The sequence below is a fragment of the Plecotus auritus genome (genome assembly GCF_963455305.1).
Source record: "Plecotus auritus genome assembly, chromosome: 2".
Lineage (NCBI taxonomy): Eukaryota > Metazoa > Chordata > Mammalia > Chiroptera > Vespertilionidae > Plecotus > Plecotus auritus.
In genome coordinates, this window is record NC_137771.1 from 168,714,328 (window position 1) to 168,736,659 (window position 22,332).

General features: G+C 38.7%; 1 protein-coding gene across 2 annotated transcripts in view; it reads left to right on the forward strand.

Annotated features, from left to right (window-relative positions):
* EAF2 (ELL associated factor 2) overlaps positions 1-22,332 on the forward strand; it is a 52,557-nt gene that overhangs the window by 28,880 nt on the left and 1,345 nt on the right. For both annotated transcript variants that reach the window (XM_080654406.1, XM_080654405.1), the window contains 2 exons: positions 1,430-1,575; positions 11,043-11,303. In XM_080654406.1, the coding sequence (XP_080510532.1) occupies positions 1,482-1,575; positions 11,043-11,303 (355 nt within the window). In that variant the 5' untranslated portion in view covers positions 1,430-1,481. The remainder of the gene's footprint in view (positions 1-1,429; positions 1,576-11,042; positions 11,304-22,332) is intronic.

Genomic DNA, 22,332 nt, shown 5'->3' on the forward strand with positions numbered 1-22,332 from the left:
AGGGATGTCCGACTATAGGTTTAGGCCCGAGGGGTTTCCAACTGCAGGTGTAGGCCCAAGGGATGTCCGACTGCAAGTTTAGGCCCAAGGGATGTCCGAGTGCAGGTTTAGGCCTGAGGGATGTCCGACTGCAGGTTTAGGCCCAAGGGATGTCCGACTGCAGGTTTAGACCTGAGGGGAATAGGGCCTAATCCTGCAGTAAGACATCCCCCCAGGGGGTCCCAGATTGTGAGAGGGTGCAGGCCAGGCTGAGGGACCCTCCCTCTGTGTTTGAATTGTGTGCACTGGGCGTCTAGTATAATATAAGGGATTTGTTCTCAAAGCTATGCAAATAGTATAGATAAAAATTGCTTTAGGAATTAAAGGAAGAGAAAGATTATGGTTGCTTGGGCATTCAGGGAGTCCTTACTGATGTAATTTGAGAGGAGGTTAAGATTTAGGGCTTTTTCCACCCCAAACATACTTGGTGATAAGAATTACCTTTCATGCTTATTAAATATATGAGTTCCCAGGTGATTTTTTATTGGTAGGAAAGTTTGAAAATGACTGATTTAATTGATCAGAGAGAACATGAGGATTTTTGAAGGCAGGAATATATCTGACTTATTTGGGGCCAATGAATAAGACCTGTTTGAATAAGGCAAAGATTTGTCTCTGTGCCTACATATAAATAAGTATTGGAAAGTGAGGAGTGAGGTTGATAGTGGATTAAAAGTAAGGTCATAAAGGTAGGTTGAAGCTAATACCTTCAATATTAACTATGAAATTAGGACGTCTTAACGGCTCCATTGGCAGTGATTATGTATTAAATTTTTTAAACTAAGGATTAAATTTTTAATTAAAAATAGTTTTGTTTTGAAACATTAATACACCAAACAAACTGAGTAAAGTGAAACTATGTGGGAAACAGGAAAATGCATACAAGGAAGAACTGACAGAATTTGGTGACTGGAAAAAGGAGAGGCAGAAAAGTCAAATATAATTGTGTTATAAACTCTTCTTAAAAGTATTGAAAGGAAATAAAGGAAATGACTCTGCTTTAGTAGCATGCCTCTGTTAAAATGTGGAAGTGACTTAATTTTAACAGAAATAATAATTTTAGAATATAGGGAATATATAGTACCAATATACACTTAGGTATATTTTATTTTAGGCATTTGTGTATATCTTAACTCTTCAATTTTGAGCAGTGGTTTTGTTTATATTCACACTTGTATCCCTCAATGGAACTGTATATATGCCCTGCATATATAGCAGGGATCCAGAAATATTTGTTAAATAATGAATTAAATTAATGTTTTAATTCTTGAGTACCATTTACAGATGTCTAGGGAAAAGAATCAGTGGTCAGTGTTAGTAACTTTGTAAATTGAAATTGTTGTTATATTGCCATCATATCTTTTTTGACCTTTGATATTTGTAATTGCAGAGTTGAAGGAAGCAGTAAAATCCAGTCTCGTGTAGAGCATCAGCAGCAGCAAATGTGGAATTTAACTAGGACTCCCAACCTTGTAAAAGATTCTCCATCCGAAGACAAGATGTCCCCAACATCTCCAATGGATGATATTGAAAGAGGTAAAATCTAAGCATATATAATGTTCCTTTACAAGAAATTATTAGGAATAAGTGAAATTTTTCATTTTAATTAACAAGAGAATTAACTAAAGTTTTATTGAGAGCATAATATTTTTTTATTATGGATTTTGGGGAGGAAGAGTATAGATTTAGGGTATTCTGTAATTATGTATCTATATAAGGTATTTAGGGTATCTATAATTATGTATCTTTTTTATTATTCAGGGGGGAAAGTGTTTAGATATATGTAACTGGAGTTTTCTTCTTTTTGACAGTTGTGATGATTCAAATTCAGTTCTTCACAGCATCTTCCTGTCGAAGTTCTTTATGCATAGCCAGACTATAGATGTCTAAGATGTCACCAAAACAATAGTGAAGTGAGGAGATATAGTAAGCGGAAGCAGCAGGCAAGTTCCCCTGAATTGCTGCTCACTTCTGAGCAGAAAGTGTTTCTAGGGAGGCACAGTCCTTTTGAAAGTAAGAACATTTAAATCTCCATTTTTTTCTAGCTGCAGTTTCGGTGTTAGTGTTATAGTAATTGTGGTAGTACTAAGACCCTAGTCACCAAAGTATATTTGCCTCTGCACTTTTCCTATGTAACTTACAGGTAGCAATCCAATTCCACTTGCCCTCTTCTAGGCCCAGTATAGTATTAGTCCCCTAATATATTAGTGGCCCCTTTACTAACAATAAAGAAGATACAAGCTCAGAGCCCTTTTTGGTAAAAGGGGTTTTGAATTTTATTATTATATCATATCTGCTTCCAAAATGGATTCGAATCATGATGTCATCAATCTACATATATAAAGAAAAATACTGGAAAAGAAAATCATGGTATTAAAGGGGAAGAGGAAGCAAATTTGTTAATAAATAAAACATTAAATTTAGATCTGAGCTTCTTAGACACTAAAACAAAAATAAAGACCGCAATAGCATATTTTGGATTATCTAAGAGACAGGTTCTAAAGAATTAGACTTCCCTGTTACTAAATTCTAAAAGAAGTTCATCATATGGAACCCATTCTAGGGAGTATTAAATGATATAGTATCGTCAATGATAATTTTACAATACAAGAAGTTCCTCTCTGTATCAGTTTTTGTAGCAGAGACCTTAATAAAAGCATTGTATTGAAGCGTTGTATAGTAGAGAGTAAGTCAACATGATCCAAGCATAAGATCTAACTTTGTATAAGAATTTACGTTGAGATGTATATAGTAGGATAGCCTGTTCCTAAGTCTTTTTTTTTTTTAAACACATTTTTGTTGATTTCAGAGAGGAAGGGAGAGGGAGAGAGAGCTAGAAACATCAATGATGAAAGAGAATCATTGTTTGGCTGCCTCCTGAACACCCCCTTCTGGGGATTGAGCCCGCAACCTGGGCATGTGCCCTTGACCCGAATTGAACCTGGGACCCTTCAGTCCACAGACCGACACTCTATCCACTGAGCCAAACCAGCTAGGGCAGACAGCCTTCTTTTAAATATTTTCTTGACCCTACTCTGCCAGTGCCTCCTGCAATAGTTGAATCATGTTTTCAGATTTATATCTAGATGCCTGGCACTTGTATTAGTGTTTCTATGGTTTAATGTTTACATTTATATCTTTGAGCTATCTGGAATTTTAGTTTAAGTAATAAGAATCCAAATTTTCCTCTGCCCCAACAGTATCAATAAATAGTATTGATAATCAACATATTGTATTGATAAACAGTATTATATATCAATATCCATTTATTGAATAAGCCATCATTTCTTTTGCTGATATGAAGAGCCATTTTTATCACATGCAGAATTTTTGTATGGGCTTAGATCTGTCTCACAACATAAAATATACATTAGCTAAATAAATACTGGGTGGGGCAAAAGTAGGTTTACATTTGTATGTAAAACAGAGTTTAGTGGTGGTCAATATTATTTATTAACTAGAGGCCCAGTGCACGACATCCCTGGTTGCGGGGGGGGGGGTGTCCTTCAGCTCAGCCTGCGCCCTCTTGCAGTCTGGAACCCCTCAGGGGATGTCTGCCTGCCAGCTTAGGCCAGCTTAGTCGGAAATCCCTTTTGCAATCCAAGACGCTGCATGCACCAGTAACCATACTTTTCATACAGGTGAAAGGCATCTTGCTGTGTATGGGCAGCTACATTTTTTTGCCCTGATTATAAAAAGTAGTACATAACATGATCCTTCTGAGGCAGTAGTACCATTCTCCCCATCTTACGGGTGGAAAAACTGAAGCAGAGAGAAGTTAAGTAATTGGCTTTGTCACACAGTTATAAGTGTCAGAATCAGGGCTGACTGCAAAACGTGCAAGCCAGAGTCCATGCATGTCATTGCTGCATCATCCTGTTTTTTCAGTGTTAGAGTAGTCTTGCCAGGTTTTAATTTTTAAATCTCAGAGACTGTTCCCAATACAGAGGAATGCATGTTCATCCCCATGTAGAATAAACAGGATGTGGATAGTTTGGAGAGTCTTCTGATGAATTAGAATTAAGCAGCCACAGATCTCTTTTTCAAATACTACAGAAGCCATCTTCCTTGTTTAACTGTGTGTGGGATGTAGCAGTTTATAAGCTATGACATAGTCACTCGCAATCCAGGACCCCTTGGGGGATGTCCAACTGCTGAGGGATGTAGCAGTGCACCAAGCAGCAGGCGGCCAGGGAGGGGCCTGAACCAGGGCCAGCACCACGCCACTCATGCTCATCCCAGCCCACTGTGCCTGCTGCTGTCGCTCCCCATTCAGTAGTGCTGCTGTGGATTCCTGAGAGACGCCCGTTGCTACAGCTGTGCTCACCAGCCGTGAGCCCAGCTTCTGGCTGAGTGGCGCTCCCTCTGTGGGAGCACACTAAGCACCAGGGAGCAGCTCCTGCGTTGAGCGCCGGCCCCCTGGTGATCAATGCGCATCATAGCGACTGGTTGACCAGTTGTTCCAGTCATTCTGTCCTAATGGTTGCTAAGGCTTTTATATAGATAGATTGGTGAAACTCACTAATGCTTTTAAAATGCAAATTTTAAGATTAACAGATAGTTTTTCATTTATGAGATTGGAAGTAGCTAAAACATTTTTCAACATTCAGTAGTGGAAAGAACATAAAGGGAAACAAGTAGTTCATACATTTTTAAAGAAATTATAAATTGGCACATATTAATTTTTGTAGAGCAATTTTTTTCTGCAAAGCACTTGGAACAGTGTCTAGTACATAGTAAGTACTATATGAGGATTTGTTATTATCATCATCCTTATTTGCTAATAACTATTAAAATAAAAAGTGCATATCCCTTATCTAGAAATTTCTCTTAAAGCAAAACTTGTGCAGATAGATATATTAGATATATACATAGATATATCTATATCAGTCACATAAGAATGTCCCATGCAGCATTTTTCATATTAGGGAAAAAATGGAAAAATCCCAAGTGCTCATCAAATACTGCACATCAATTTTTTTAAAGGAGACCACATTTTTAGTAACAAAGAAGGATATCCAGATATTTTATTAAGCAAAAAAGAAAATTTTACATGTAATATATGTGTTGTATGAATAATTTTTTAAAACAAAATTTGTATAAGTTTGTAGATGCATAGAAGAACTTGGAACTTACATTTAGATAATACTAAAATGTAAGCATTATCTTTAGGAGTTTGGATTATAGGAACCTTTCATTTTTTATGTGCAAATTATTTGAATTTTTATAATGAACTTGTTATTTTTAGACAATTATTATTTATTTGGAAGATAATATAATGTTGAAGAATAATGTTAATATAAAAATCACTCAATCTCACCACCATAATGCAACTGTCAATTTCTATCCATACTGTAAAATTTTTACGTTATGTTTTTGTAGGTAAATACTATGTGCCAAGTCTTCCCATACATGATTTCAACTAACCTTTAAAACTTTTCTTAATGAATATTTCAAACATACAGAAAATACAGGTAATAATATAACAAATCATACATCTATAACTTAGATTTAACATTTTGCCACTTTGGCTTTAGGTTTTTTTAAAAAAATTATACGTGTCTTTACTTTCCAACACATTCTTCTCCTTTTCCTGTCTATCTGTGCACATGTCTGAATGTACTCTAAAGGATTTATATACAAGATACTTTTATATTCATTGAAACAGTTTGTATATAATAGGTTTTTCTGATTGATAGTGTGGGTAAATTTCTTTACTGACTTTAGATTTACTCATTTTTTTTTATTCTTTATTTAATTTTGTCTTGAAACTTGTCAGTTTAATTCACATTTTCAAACAGTTAGCTTAATTTATCCATACAAAGCCCTACAATATTCATAGTTATGGCCCTTTATATTCCTAACACTGATTATTTGTGCCATGTCTTTCTCATTTTCTTGATCAATATTGCTAGAATTTGATATATTTCGATCTTCAAAAACCAGCTTCTGGTCTCTGTTAGAGATAGTATATGTGGTAACTAAGAATGTCATCTTTGGAGTCAGACTACTTGCACTTAAATCTCAGCTGTATCATGTACCAGTTGTGTGGCCTAGGGAAAGTTACTTAAACTCTTATTCTCTCTGTGTGTGCCCATAAATTTGATGAAATGGACCAGTTCCTTAAAGGGTACAAAATTGACTCAAGAAGAAACAGATAACGTGAATATTCCTAAATCCTCTAAAAATATTGAGTTGTATTTAAAACCCTACCCCTGAGGGTGGGGGGAGTAAGAGATCAAGCAAAGGACTTGTATACATGCATATAAGCATAAACAATGGACACAGACACTAGGGGGGTGAAGGCATATGCCAGGGGGTGGGGCGAGGTCAATGGGGGAAAAAGGAAATGTATGTAATACTACATGTAGTACTTTAAACAATTAAAAAAAAACAATAAAATAAAACACTACCCCCATAAACACACAAATTTCCAGCCACAGGTGGCTTCACTGGAGAATTTTACTAGTCATTTAAGGAAGAAATAATATCAATTTGATACAAACCCTGTATTATGCTAAGTGAAATAAGCCAGTCAGAGAAAAACAAGTATCACATGTCCTCACTTATATGTGGAATCTAGTGAACAAAATAAATCAACAAATAAAATAAGCCCAGAGGCATGGAAGCATGGCACAGACTGATGGATCTCAGAGTTAAGGGGAGATGGGGACCAGCGAGGAATAACCAAAGAACTTACATGTACATATGCATAATCCATGGACACAGACAATAGCGTGGTAAAGACCTGGGGTGGGGCAGGAATTGGGTGGAGAGGAGCAATAGGGGAGAAAGGGGGGACATTTGTAATACCCTCAACAATAAAGATAAATAAATCCTATATAATAAAAGAGTAATATGCAAATTAACCATCACTCTGCTACACCCACCAGCCATGCCCACCAGCCAATCAGGAGCAAATATGCAAATAAACCCAACCAAGATGGCTACAGCCACAGAGAGCAGGAGGGAGGCTTGGGTTTCCCCAGCAATGGAGGAAGCCAAGCTTTCCGCCTGCCCTTGCCTAGGCCTCCACTCAAGGCTACAAAGTTTCAATGATAGAAGATACATAAACCCAAACTGAAATGGCGGCAGCCAGGAGCTGGAAAGAACAGGAGGCTAGGGTTTCCCCTGGCGATGGAGGAAGCCAAGCTTTCCGCACACCCTGGCCGGCCCAGGCCTCTGTTTAAGGCTACAAAGTTTCAATTATAGAAAATACATAAATCCAAAAAAAAAAATGGCTGCTGCCACGGAGCAAGCAGAAGGCTTGGCTCCGCTCCAGGCTACAAAGTTTCAATTATAGAAGATAAATAAACCCCAGATACCAGGGCCTCCACTTGCGTCGCCAGGGGGCGTGGCCGGCCTGCAAACCACCACAGGCCCCTTTTCCAGGCCGCCCCATGCCCCAAGGAAACCCCCACCCTGATCCGGGACACCCTTCAGGGCAAACCAGCTGGCCCCCACCCATGCACCAGGCCTCTATCCTATCTAATAAATGAGTAATATGCAGATTGACCATCACTCCAACACACAAGATGGCTGTCCCCATGTGGTCAAAGATCCTGCCCCCATGTGGACACAAGATGGCCAGCAGGGGAGGGCAGTTGGGAGGGACCAGGCCTGCAAGGGAGGGCAGTTGGGGGTGATCAAGCCTGCAGGGGAGGGCAGTTAGGGGTGACCAAGCCAGCAGAGGAGGGAAGTTAGGGATGACCAGGCCTGCAGGGAAAGGCAGTTGGGAGGGACCCAGGCCTGCAGGGGAGGGCAGTTAGGGGTGACCAGGCCTGCAGGGGAGGGCAGTTGGGGGGGACCCAGGCCTGCAGGGGAGAGCAGTTGCGGGGGGACCAGGCCTGCAGGGAAGGGCAGTTAGGGGAAAACAGGCTGGCAGGGGAGGGCAGTTAGGGGAAAGCAGGCTGGCAGGGGAGGGCAGTTAGGTGTCAATCAGGCTGGCAGGGGAGTGTTTAGGGGTGATCAGGCTGGTAGGCATAAGTGGTTAGGGGCAATCAGGAAGGCAGGCAGGCGAGCAGTTGGGAGCTAGCAGTCCTGGATTGTAAGAGGGATGTCTGACTGCCCGGTGGGATTCGGCCTAAACAGGCAGTCAGACATCCCTTGATGGGTCCCAGATTGGAGAGGGTGAAGGCTAGGCTGAGGGACACCCACCACCCATGCATGAATTTTGTGCACCGGGCCTCTAGTCTAAAATAAATCATTAAATAAGGAGGGAATACTTTATAACTCATTCCTCAAGATCGGAATTATTACTGCCAAAACCCAACAAAGACAGTACAAGGAAAAAACAAACAAACTACAAACCGATATCTTATGAATATAGATGCAAAATTTTTAAACAAAATTTTAGCAAATTGAATTTAACAATTATATGACAATGGTTTTCAACTAGGTATGATTTTTGTCCCCTAGGGGGACATCTGGCAATGTGTGCAGACATTTTTGGTTGTCACAGCTGGTGAGCAGTAGTGCTACTGGCATCTAGTGGATAGAAGCTAGGGATGTTGCTAAACATGCTGCAGTGCACAGAACAGCAACAAAGAATTATATAACCCCAAATGCCAATATTGCTGAGGTGGAGAAATGCTAATATATTAAAAGGACAGTACATCATGACTAAGTGGAGTTTTCCCAGGAATACACATTTTCGAAAGTCAATCAATATTCATCAGATTTAAAAATAAAAAACAGCCAAAACCGGTTTGGCTCAGTGGATAGAGCGTCAGCCTGCGGACTGAAAGGTCCCAGGTTCAATTCCGGTCAAGGGCATGTAACTTGGTTGCGGGCACATCCCCAGTAGGAGGTGTGCAAGAGGCAGCTGATCGATGTTTCTCTCTCATCGATGTTTCTGACTATCTATCACTCTTCCTTCCTCTCTGTAAAAAATCAATAAAAAATATATAAAAAAAATAAATAAATAAAAATAAAAAACAAAAGCCATCTCAAAAACAAACAGTAGAAAAAGCCCAGTGGGTGTGGCTCAGTGATTGAGTTTTGACTCCTGAACTAGGAGATCATGGTTCCATTCCAATCAGGGCACATCAATCCCCAGTGTGGGGTGTGAAGGAGGCAGCTGATCAATGATTCTCTCTCTCATCATTGATGTTTCTATTCCTCTCTCTTCCTCTCTCTGAAATCAATAAAAAAACAAATTTTAAAAAAGAAAGAAAAAAAAACCAGTAGAAAGAACATTTGACACATTTCAATTCATTCTTTTTTTAAATATTTTTTTCAATTACAGTCAACATGCAATATTATATTAGTTTCTGGTGTCCAACATAGTATTTAGGTATTTATATATAACTTCTGAAGTGATGACTCTGATAAGTCTAGTAATCATCTAACACCATATGTAGTTATTACAATATTATTGACTATATTCCCTGTGCTGTCCTTTACATCCCTGTGACTTCAACTATCATTCTTTTTTTAAAAAATATATTTTTATTTTTTTCATCTAGTGGATAGAAGCTAGGGATGCTGCTAAACATGCTTTCAGAGAGGAAGGGAGAGGGAGATAGAAATAGAAACATCAATGTTGAGAGAAAATCATTGATCGGCTGCCTCCTGCATGCCCCCTACTGGGGATTGAGCCCAGAAATCTGGGCATGTGCCCTTGATCGGAATCAAACCCGGGACCCTTCCGTCTGCAGGCCAACACTCTGTCCACTGAACCAAACCAGCTAGGGCTCAACTATCATTCTTAATTAAAAAAATTTTTTTTCAGCTTTACTGATGAATTCTACTAAATGTCTTCTTAAAGAAGAATTAATGCCAATTATTCTCAAACTATTTCAGAAAATTGAAGATAAGGGAACACTTTAAAATTCATTTTATGAGGCCAGCATTACCCTCATACGAGAGCCAGACAAGGACACTATTAGAAAAGCAAATTACAAGCCAATATCTATTGAACATAGGAAAAATTCTCAACAAAAAAAAAACAACTAGCCCATTAAAAGAATTATATACCATGATTAAATGTGTGTGGGGTTTTTTTGCCTGGGATGCAAGAATGTTTATGTATGTAAATCAATAAACACAATACACCATGTTAACAGAATGAAGACTAAAACTTTTGATCATCTCAATAGATGTAAAAAAGCATTTGACAAAAATGTAATATACTTTCATGACAAAAACTAACTGGTTGTACACTTTAATTTTGTCAATTATACCTCTATAGAGCTGACCAAAAAAAGGAATTCATCTGTATGTATTGCATTGTATTATATGTATTGGGGAAATAAGAAAAAGAATTGGAGGATGGTTGCTGCCTAAATAAGTTTTAATTTTTATAGTTTTAATCTTTCACATTTTTAATATACTTTATTTGAATTACATGTATATTTCAGTATAATAGTATAAATAAATGTAGTTTTTAGATTTAGACACTGCCTATGTCTTCTAATTTTTGTAATTTCAACATTGAAGTAAGGCTTGGCTTGATGATAGAGAAGATTTTTTTTAATTGGGGAATTTTTTGAACTCTGTATGTATGTTGTCCAGAAATATATGTTGTCCAGAAATGAGAGAAAGAGGTACTACAGAGAAGAGCAGGAAAGGAAAAGTTTGGGTCCACGGATGCAGCTTTTACAGGAAAATTTGAATTGCTCCTTTCTTTTTCTTTTTTAACTCTTATTTGGGTAGTGACAAAGAGTAAACTCAGGCTCTAACAATATGTGAGTTGGGTGTCAAAATCTAAAATACCAGTTTCCAAGCAGAATTTAAAAACATATATGGTCACAAGAAAGTGATTTTTCCTGGTAGGGGAGTAGGCTTAAAGGAACTTAAAGAAGGTTAGGAGAAGGATGTTACTTTTCATTTTGTATTAGTAAAGAAGCCTTTAAAGTAAAAAGCTGTAAATGTATGTTTAGTCTTATTTCTTGTTAACACTTTCTTAGAAACTAATTGATTCAAAATTTATTATGTGTATTTAATATTTATATTTAATATTATTTACTTAACCTGTCTATTAACTTCTGTTACATTTTCAGAACTGAAGGCAGAAGCTAGTCTGATGGACCAGATGAGTAGTTGTGATAGTTCATCAGATTCTAAAAGTTCATCATCTTCAAGCAGTGAGAGTAGTTCCAGTGACTCAGAAGATGAAGAGGACAGATCCTCTCCATCTGATCCAGGGAATTATATCTCTGGAGATCCTGCCAGGTCTGCTATGCCACAATGCAGGATTCCTGATACAGATGCCGGTCATAATAGATATCATAACAACAGTGGCCTTCTGATGAATACTTTAAGTAAGTATACATAAGCATGAGTAATTAGAAAAGTAAAAATTCACAGTGAAGCCATACCAATTATGATGTAAAATTTGTATAAGGAGAAAGACTCCTATTTTATTCAGTTGATGCTATTAATCATTACCTTCTTACTGAATTACTCATTTTCTTTTGACTCTGTGACATAATGTCTTATTGGCTTTTCTCCTACCTTTCTAGATACTTTTCTCTCTCTCCTTTGCTGGTTTATAATCTTCTACTCAGTCATTAGAGCTAGAGTTCAAGACTTAATCCTAGGTCCTTCTTCCTTTTTCTATACTCTTTCCCTGCATAATCTCTATATTTGTGTTGCAGTCAGTGGATAACTTCTAAATTTGCATCTCTGACCCAGACCTCTGAGCTCTAGATGCATAAATCCAACATCACTTTGTCCAAAACCAACTTACAATATTTAGCTGAGCTAGTTTCCTAAACAAGCTCAGCCAAATAAAAGACAGGATTCCTCCAATTATGCATACCAGAAGCCTGATTGTATTCAAGGCTTGATTTCCTCTCTTTTTTCTTAAAAACAATTTTACTTTATTATTATTTCTATATATTTTTATTGATTTCAGAAAGGAAGGGAAAGGGAGAGAGAGCTAGAAACATCAATGAGTAGAGAGAATCATTGATTGGCTGCCTCCTGCACATCCCCTACTGGGGATCGAGCCTGCAACCTGGGCATGTGCCCTTGACCGGAATTGATTGTTCTCTTTCTTTGCAGTGTAGTCAGTCCTTCACCAAGTCCTGTTTATTTTACCTCCTTAATATTTCTCCAATTCATTTACTTCTCTGCATCTTTACCTGTTAGGGTTTGGCTGGTGACACGGGCTGTGAAAAAATTCACAACTAAAAGAAGAGATGCAGAGAGGAAGTTTATTTTACTTTCCAAGAGAGGCCAAGTATTGCTAGTCAGTACAGGCAGGGAAGAAAGGGTGGCTTGCTCTTTTAAGCAGTGGCTGTTGCTAATCTTAAATGGTGTCCAACATAGTGATCCAACATAGGAAGGAAGAGGGTTTGGGTTGAAGTTAAGCAGATACCAGGGGTTGTCTTGAAAAGTTGTAGTTTGTTTGCTTTCCAGGAGACAGTCTGGTAAATGTTCTAAGGAGTCTTATCAATATTTTTACCAAGCCTGTAAAACATGCTTAGAGCAAAATTTACAAAAAGTTCGAAAGGGGGAAGCTTGGGTTTGAAAGGGAGGAGGAAAGGCACTTTCTACTAACTAGAGACTCCTTGATTCGAATTATCCCTGAGTTATGAAAACAGCAGGGAGGAGAGGGGGATGCAAGAATGAAGCCTTGAGAGTAGCTTATCTTGACCCTCAGCTTGAACAGAGGAGCTGTTTGAATCAAAGGAGCCACCAATCTAGGGGTTTAATTACTAGGTGCTTCTCATAAATTAGGAAAGGCTGCAGCAAATAAAAGGAGAGACCTCTTTTTGTCCTTACACCACCACTATCACTTTAGTTAAATATACCATCGTTTCCTGCTTTAACTATGCAGTGACATTGCAGCTATATTGACTTTTCATAATTAAACTATGATTTATCACCTCTTCTGCTTTAAACTTTTTAATAGCTTGTAATTCTTTTAGGATAGCAACAAAACACTTTAACATAATGATCTTTCTCTTTGTGTTATAGCAACATTTGCCTTCTTTTGTCATTATACTTAAACCCTTTGACCACATCAGGACCCTTTAAATGCTGTCCATTCATCCAGAAATATTTCTTGCTTTTCATGTAGTTAACTTTTTCTCCTCTGGGTTAAAATTCAAAGTTTTCTTTATCAAGAAAGCCTTCCTTGACCTTCCTGATAAGGTCAGATCCCTCTTTTAATAGACCTTCAGAGTAATATCTTTTTCATGTCAGATTTCACATTTATCAATTTATATTTATTTATGTGATTTTCTCTATTCCAAAGTATAAGCTCCAGGAGGACAGCAATCTTCTTTATTTTTGCTTATCATTGAATGCTAGCACCTAGCACAGTACCTGATACATAGTAGATGCCCGGGAGAGGCATGCAGGTTGATACTCTCTGGGGGAGAATGGGACTTTATGTTTAAAACTACTCTCATTGTGTAAATTAATAATGATAAAGTAAGTATCTAGGAAAAACTGACTAGCTCTAGCCTAATAACAGCATTAAACAAGAAAAGAGCCAAACTGGGTGGCGGAGAGAGTAAGACTATGCGTTAATTAGGGACCAGGAAAGGTCTTTTGAACTTCCAGTTATTTATGTCTTTAAAGCTATTACTCCTAACTTGAGAGGTAAATTGGAGCATCTGATTTCTTGAATGGTCAAATAATGACAAGGGTTTAATTCACTAGGAGGATAAACAATTATTAATTGGTATACCCATAATAATACATCTTTACCACATATGTTCATATATATTAAAATATGTAGTTATATATGTGTGTGTGTATATATATATATGTATATATATATATACATATATAAAACAAAAATTGACATAAGTAAGAGAAATAGATAAGTCTTTATCATAGTAGAATATTAATGCATCTGTAATCAAGCAGACAAAATTTAGTGAAGACATACAAAATCTTTCAACAACATAATTACCATACCTATTCTAATAGTAAATATAGAATCCTACAATCCAAAACTGTGAAGTGGGATTTGTTTTAGATATATGTAAAACATTTATAGAAACTAATTCCTACTAGATTTAAGGAAATAACACATTTTGAAGAACTCATATTTTATTGATTATTTTATATGATTATACTACAATAAACATAAATAATAAAAATTAATTTTAAATACATGCTTAGAAACTTCAAAGCACATGCCTAATAACTTACATGTTAAATGGAACCTACATGAAATTATAAAATATTTATAATTAAGCAGAATCAAAAATAGTATATCTCAGCAATTTTGGAATGCAGCCAACATGGTACTTACAAGGAAATGTTGTATAGCCTCACAAAATTTTTTTAATTGGAAATAAATGAGTAAAAGTTTCACTTTGAGGAACTAGAAAAATTATAACATCTTAAAGAAAGCAGAAGGAAGTAATGTAGATTAGATTTTAAAGTAGTATAATGGAAAAAAAAGCAACAGAGGATAAACAAAACCAGAAGTAATTTATTTGAAAACTAATAAAAAAGACCAACCTCTAACAAGGGCTTATGAAGAAAAAGAGAAAGGCACAAAATAAACAATATTAGTAATGAAAAAGTGGTTAAAATTATAGCTATACTATGCTTTTATTTTGAGTTATGAGAATTATGTAAAAAATATATCCCAGTAAATTTGGCATAGAAGTAGATTATTTTCTAGAAAAAGTATAATTTACCAAATCTGACTCAAAGAGAAATGGAAAGCCTGAAGAAACTAATGTGTCTTTATCTTCCAGCTTATTTCCAAATCCCCAAGATACTGGAAAACTAAAGATAGTTTCACAAATAATTCTTTTACAAACTGTTTCAGAGTATGGAAAAGTAGGGAAAGTGATCCAATTCTTTTATAATTCTAGAATAATTTCAATATCAAAACTGTACAAACAAAAAGCAATGTGGATCACTTTCGCTTAATAACATGGATGCAAAATTACTAAATAAGATATTAGCAAATTGAATGACCGTTGTACTTAAAACAAGCGAAGCTAAATCATGACCAAATGAAGATTATCACAGAAATGTAAGAAGTGTTCAGTATCTGAAATAGTATCAATATAATTCACCACATTAAGAGGTTATAGGAGTAAAGCCATATGCTCATTTCAGCAAATATGAATTTAACAAAATTCAATATTTATAAATTTAAAAACTTTTACCAAATGTTGAATATAAAGGAATTTCTTTAACTTCATAAAAAATGAACTATTTAAAAAAACCCTACTACACATCTATAATATTCTATACTAATAAAAGGGTAATATGCTAATTAGACTAGATAGACCGACGTCTTCCAGAAGTCCTTCCAGATGTCCTTCTGGACAAAGCCATAGTGGTGGGGGCTGAGGCAGAGGCAGTTAGGGGCAATCAGGCAGGCAGGCAGAGTGTTTCGGAGTGATCAGGCTGGCAGGGGAGAGTGGTTAGGGGCGATCAGGCAGCAGAGGGGTTAGAAGCAATCAGGCAGGCAGACAGAGTGGTTAGGAGCCAGCGGTCCTGGATTGCGAGAGGGATGTCCGACTGCCAGCAGTCGGACATCTCCCGAGGGGTCCTGGATTGGAGAGGGTGCAGGCCGGGCTGAGGGACCACTCCCATGCACGAATTTCATGCACTGGGCCTCTAGTAAAAGCATAATATGCTAATTAGACCGGATAGCTGAACATCCTTCCGGCGTCCTTCCGGACAAACCCGCAACAGCTGTGAGGGCTGAGGGCAGGCAGCCATGGTAGCTGCGAGGGCCGAGGGCAGGCAGCCACTGTGGCCGGTGGCAGCAGCAGCGGCGGCGTGGTGATGGGGGCACCGCCTTCCCCTGATTGGCCCGGTTGACTCCCGCAGAGGAAGGCCAGACTGTGGCTTAGGCCCGCTCCCTGCGGGGAGCATGCCTAAGCCATCAGTAGGACATCCCCTGAGGGCTCCCAGACTGTGAGAGGGGGCAGGCCGGGCTGAGGGATCCCCCCCCCCCCCCCCGCACGAATTTTCATGCACTGGGCCTTTAGTTATGGTAATAAAAACTAGAAGCATTCTCGTTCACTAAAGTCAGGAGAAGACAAGGAGGACTAATATTATGATTTCTGTTCAACATTGTACTGAAAGTTCTAGCAAATGCAATAAAAAAATGAAATGAGTTATAAGAATTGGAAATAAGAAATAAAATTCTCCTTATTTATAGACAGTATAATTTTCTACATAGAAAATCCAAGAGAATCAGCAAACTATAGAAATAATAAAAGAATTGGAAAGATTGTGAATACAAAAATTACATGCAAAAGTCAGTGGTGATTTGTTATATCAGTAGTAACCACTTGGGATTTCTTTTCTCAATATATTTTATTCAAACTGGAGGTTTCCTAATAAGAGAAAATAAGCTCTCTCTACTGTTACTGCAATCATCTCATTTTTCAACCTTATCAAACCCAGTACACTCTTTTATAACAGATGTTTTTTAATCCCCCTTACTGTCTTAAAATTATTAATTTAATATAATATTAAAACAAAATGAAAATAATTTATATAAATTAATATATATCCACTCAAAAAAGCTGTGGTACATTTACACTATGGAATACTATGTAGCAGTAAAAAAGAAGAATCTCTTACCTTTTGAGACAGCATGGAGGGACCTGGAGAGTATCATGCCAAGTGAAATAAGTCAATCAGAGAAAGACAAGTATAATATGATCTCACTCATATGTGGAATCTAAGTAACAAAATAAACTGAGGAACGGAGTGGGTCCCGAGACACAGAAGCATGGAACAGAGTGCGGAATCTTGGAGGGAAGGTGGGGGAGGCTGGGTGGGTGGGAGGTAATCAACCAACGATCTTGTATGCATATATGCATGGTCCATGGACACAGACAATGGGGTGGTGAGAACCTGGGGAGGTGCAGGGGTAGGCTGGAGAGAGTCACTGGGGGGAAAAAAGGGATGGACATATGTAATACTTTAAACAATAAAGAATTATTTACAAATAAAAAAAATATATATATATATATATATATATATATATATATATATATATATATATGTAACTAGAGGCCCAGTGCATGAAATTTGTACATGGCAGTGGCGGGGAGGGGGATGTTCCTCAGCCCGGCCTGCACCCTCTTGCAATTTGGGATCCCTTGGGTAGGGTCCCTAGGTCTGGCCGGTGATAAGGGCCTATCGGGGCTTTCCTTCCCCGGCTGCCGGCAGCTGGCCCCACCCCCACTGCTGCCACTGCTTGCCATCTGTGTGGTTCTGCCCCCTCCCTCCCCCGCCCTCCCTCTGCAGGCGACAGGCGTGGGGTGCGATTGCTTGGCTAGCCTGGGCCTCCCTCTGGGGGACGATCTCTGGCTGGCCCTGCACACCCGCCACAGTGTCGCTGGCCCCAGATCATGGGACCCCCAGATCAATGGTCCTACAGAGGGAGGCCCTGCCCACCCACCACAGCGCCACCAGCCAGGTAGCCTGGGCTTCCCTCTTTGGGGCAATCGATCGCGGGGTCCCCAGATCAATTGCCCAGCAGAGGGAGGCCCCGCCCACCCAGCCGGGGCTGTGCAATCGCACAGAAGGTAGCCTGGGCCTCCTGGGGCGATCGCAGAGTCCCCCCCAGATTGATCGCCCCGCCAGCTGGTGGCCTGGACCTACCCCTGTGGGGTGATCGTGGGGCGATGGTGGGGCCCCCAGACCAATCGCATCGCACCCACCTTGGCTGGTTGTCCGGACAGTCTGCTGTTCGGTTGTTCAGTCGATTTGCATATTATGCTTTTATTATTATAGATTTTTTTTCTATTGAGGTGCTGTATTGCTGACCCAAATACAATGGGCAGCATTGAGATCACTTATGTGTTTTCCCAAATTATTAAAAAAAAATCTTTGTATGCTTCTAAGAAAAACAAAAGTAAAGTGTTCTTTCAGTTTACATGATAGCTACATCCTTGTAAGTGAATTTTAAATCTGTGTAAAAGAATACTTTTAGTTTATAAAAATGTAATTTGGTTATGGCCTTAAAATTATAAACATTTCTTCCTAGTACATGAATATCCCACTGGACTTACAAGTGTTACATAATGTGGAAGAGATCTTTATTGTACAAGACTGGCCCCAGCATTGCAAAACATTTAACATCCCTAAATTATTCTCCCACTGAATGCTACTAGCAATTTGCAAATCACCTGCATAAGCAACCCCTCATGCAAATTTCTGTAACATCTCCTAGGGGGCAGTATTGGTTTCATTAAAAAGCATTGGTTTAGGTGTCTGAATGCATTTGCTATGGGAAACTATTTTTTCCCCAAGTCATAATTACCATTTTGATTAAAAATATTGCCTGTACTAAACATCCCATATTCAAAGGCTAATCTCATATCTTCAAAACTGTCTGACCATTTTTACAGCATGGTAGGTAATATAACATCTATGGCATAAAGTTTAGTAAGAAAAGTAGAATTCGGGATGTTTGGGTTTGTGTCACTTGAGAAACTCCTATTACAGGTATCATATCAAGTTTAACATTCTTATGCCATTCAATAGTTGTGTAATTAGTGGAAAAATTTTTTGTTGTTGCTAATCCTCACCCGATGATATTTTTCCACTGCTTTTTAGAGAGAGTGGAAGGGAGAGGGAGAGACAGAGAGAGAAACATCGAGGTGAGAGAGACACATCGATTGGTTGCCTCCCCCACTTGCTCTGACCAGGGCTTGGGATTGAGCATGCAACTGAGGTACATGCCCTTGACCAGAATCAAACCCAGGATCCTTGGTCCATGGGCTGATGCTCTATCCACTGAGCCAAACTAGCTAAGGCAATAAGTGGAAGTTTAAGTAATGAAAATAAGAAAATGGTCATGGGAACCAGATACACAAAAAAGCTTTAGCAGATTTCTTTATCAAATGATGTAATCAGTTCTGGAGTTCAGGTAATGGACTGAGATGCCTTACAACAACTTGTATATTGCATAAAAACTACTCTTTTTTTCAGTTGTTTTTTTATTTCAAGAAAAATGATTTTAAATATAATAATGTTACATGCAATAAACATTAATATCTCAAGAAAAACTATTTTAAATATGATAATGTTACATGCCATAAACACCAATTATTCAAGAAAATGATCTTACCTATAATAATGTTACATGCAATAAACATTAATATTTCAAGAATAAAAGGATTTTAAGTAAAATAATATTACCAAAACAGTACTAACATAGTATGATATCACAAAAGTTGTAGGAAATATTAAAAATCTGCAAATAATAGGATTACTTCTATGATATTCTAGAATATCCTCCCCCCCCCCGTTTCTATTTTTGTTCATCAGTTGATGTTGTTCATTATATTCCACAAATGAGTGAGGTCATATGATAATTATCTTTCTTCGACTTGCTTATTTTGCTTAGTATGATGCTTTTAAAGTCTATTTTGTCAGATATGAGTATTGTTACTCCAGCTTTTTTTTCTTTTCAATTTGCATGGAAAATTTTTTTCCATCGCTTCACTTTCATCCTGTGTGTGTCTTTTCTTTTGAGGTGGGTCTCTTGTAGATAGCATATAGTTGGGTCATGTTTTTGTATCCATTCAGCTACTCTACACCTTTTAATTGGAACATTTAATCCATTTACATTTAGGGTTATTATTGAGAGGTACTTATTTATAGCCATTTTAATTCTTTATGGCTAGGTTTCTCTGTTTCTTCTTCTCAGCAATCCCTTATAGCTATCCCTTTAGCATTTCTTTTTTTTTTTTTTTTAAATATATTTTATTGATTTTTTACAGAGAGGAAGGGAGAGGGATAGAGAGTTAGAAACATCAATGAGAGAGAAACATCGATCAGCTGCCTCCTGCACACCCCCCACTGGGGATGTGCCCGCAACCAAGGTACATGCCCTTGACCGGACTCGAACCCGGGACCCTTCAGTCCGCAGGCCGACGCTCTATCCACTGAGCCAAACCGATTTCGGCCTTTAGCATTTCTTGTAATGCTGGCTTGGTGGTGATTAAGTCCTTTAGGCTTTTTTTTTTTTTTGTCTGGGAAGCTCTTTATTTGACCGTCTATATTGAATGATAGCCTTGCTGGATATAGTAATCTTGGTCTCAGATCCTTGCTTTCCATTACCTTGAGTACTTCATGCCATTTCCTTCTGGCCTGTAGAGTTTCTGATGAGAAATCAGGGGTCAGCCTTATGGGAACTCCTTTGTAGGTAACAGTTCTTTTCTCTTGCTGCCTTTAAGATTCATTATGATGTGTCAGGGCGTGGGTCTGTTTGGGTTCTTCTTCTTTGGGGTTCTCTGTGCCTCCTGAACTTGTGTGACTTTTTCCTTTACCAGGTTAGGGAAGTTTTCTACCATTATTTCTTCAGACACCTTCTCTATTCCTTTCTGCCTCTTCTGGCACACCTGCTATTCTAATATTGTTGCCTTTCACATTGTCTCACAGCTCTCTTAAAATGTCCTCCTGTTTTGTAATTGTTTTTTCTTTTTGGTTCCCTAATTGAATGATATTTTCAACTCTGTCTTCTAATTCACTGATTCAGTCCTCAGCTTCCCCTAATCTGCTATGTATTCCTTCCAATGTGTTCTTTATTTGTGTTATGTAAATTCTTTATCTCAGACTGTTCTTTTTTCATAGTTCCTATGTTTTTTTTTTTTCATACTGTTGAGCATTATTACCATCATTACTCTGAACTCTGTTTCAGATAAATTTCTTATCTCTGCTTCATATCTTCTTCTGGAGAATTCCCTAGTTCTTTCATTTGAGGGTTGTTACTTTGTTTCCTCATTTTGGTTGTCTGTTTGGGTTTGTGACTATGTTTTAGGTAGATCCTCTATACCTCTCAATCTCTAGTGCAGGACAGTGTTAAAGGCTGTTTCTGACTAGTTAGGTCAGGCAAAGACTCAAAGCCTCCAGAAACCTTCTCTGTCTACATACTAATAGGATTCCAACATGAATAGCCCTAGGCAATCATCCTCAGGTGAGGTGAAAGTTTTTTCAACAGTGTGGGGCAGTTGCTTCTGCCTGGAGGCTAATTGTTACTTTTTTTTTTTTTTAATATATTTTATTGATATTTTACAGAGAGAGGAAGGGAGAGGGATAGAGAGCCAGAAACATCGATGAGAGAGAAACATCGATCAGCTGCCTCCTGCACACCTCCCACTGGGGATGTGCCCGCAACCAAGGTACATGCCCTTGACCGGAATCGAACCCGGGACCCTTCAGTCCGCAGGCCGACGCTCTATCCACTGAGCCAAACCGGTTTCGGCTAATTGTTACTTTTAATCTCCTAAGTGGCCTCAGGGCAAGGTGTTTTCCAATACTGTGTCTTCCCCCCAGGCAAGGCAGATGTCTATGTGGGAAGGATGTCCTCCGCTGTGTGAGGGAATGACTCAGCCCAGGAAACTTGCAGTGTCTGCCTTCTGAGCTCTATCCCCCGAGTCCCTAGTCCTAGGTTCTGCTCTCACAGCTCCATTCCACTTCACCCTCCCTCTGCCAGAGCACAAGGTGGGTGGCTCCACAGGGAATTTTTGCATTGGCCCTTTAAGAGGGTGCCTGAACTTTCAGCTGCCACTCCCTGGCAGACAGCACCCCATTGCTTTTCACAGCTAGATGTTTATGTGGATACCCTCCTCAGTTTGGTGCTCTCTGCTGGGGAGCCCAGCTTTGGGATTAGATCCCAGAGTTCTCAGTGGCCCAACCTCCCCCCCCCACCCCCCCGACCCGACACACACACACACACACAGCTGAGATATCTCTCCGGGACTTCAGTTGCTATCTGTGGGTGCCTGGTCAGCCCTTTCGCACTTCTGCCTCTCCTCCCAGTCTCTATGCCGTCTCCACCTTTGGTCCTTGGGTATCAGTTTCTCTCCTGTGAGTTTTCCATTGATTATTCAGGAAGCCTTTCCATATTTCAGTTGTAATTCCAGCTTTTTCTTGGGAGCATGTCCGTGCAGCATCCTCCTACTCTGCCTCCATTTTTAATCTCCTCATAAAATCTACTCTTAAACTGTGTATTAACTTCAAAATATGCCAGCTTTTGTTGATTGTGCAGGAGTTAAAAATATGAGAATATTTTTAACCATTTTAACTTACTACCCAAATGATTTTGTCCAATCCCACAATTTCAGATAAACCCCTGCAATCAGTGACTCCCAGATCTTTATTCCAATGAATTCCCATTTTAAACAAAATTCAAAGTTTTTACCATTACCTAAAAAACAACTGATATCTTTTTGGCCTCATTTCTTATCATTCTCCTCGTTCATTTCACTCCAGCCACAGTGGCCTTTTCATAGTCAGAGAACACAACACGCATGCTTCTGCCTTGGGGCATTTGTATATGCTGTTCCCTGAGCCTGGGCAGTTACCCATCTCCATATTTTCCTGACTTTA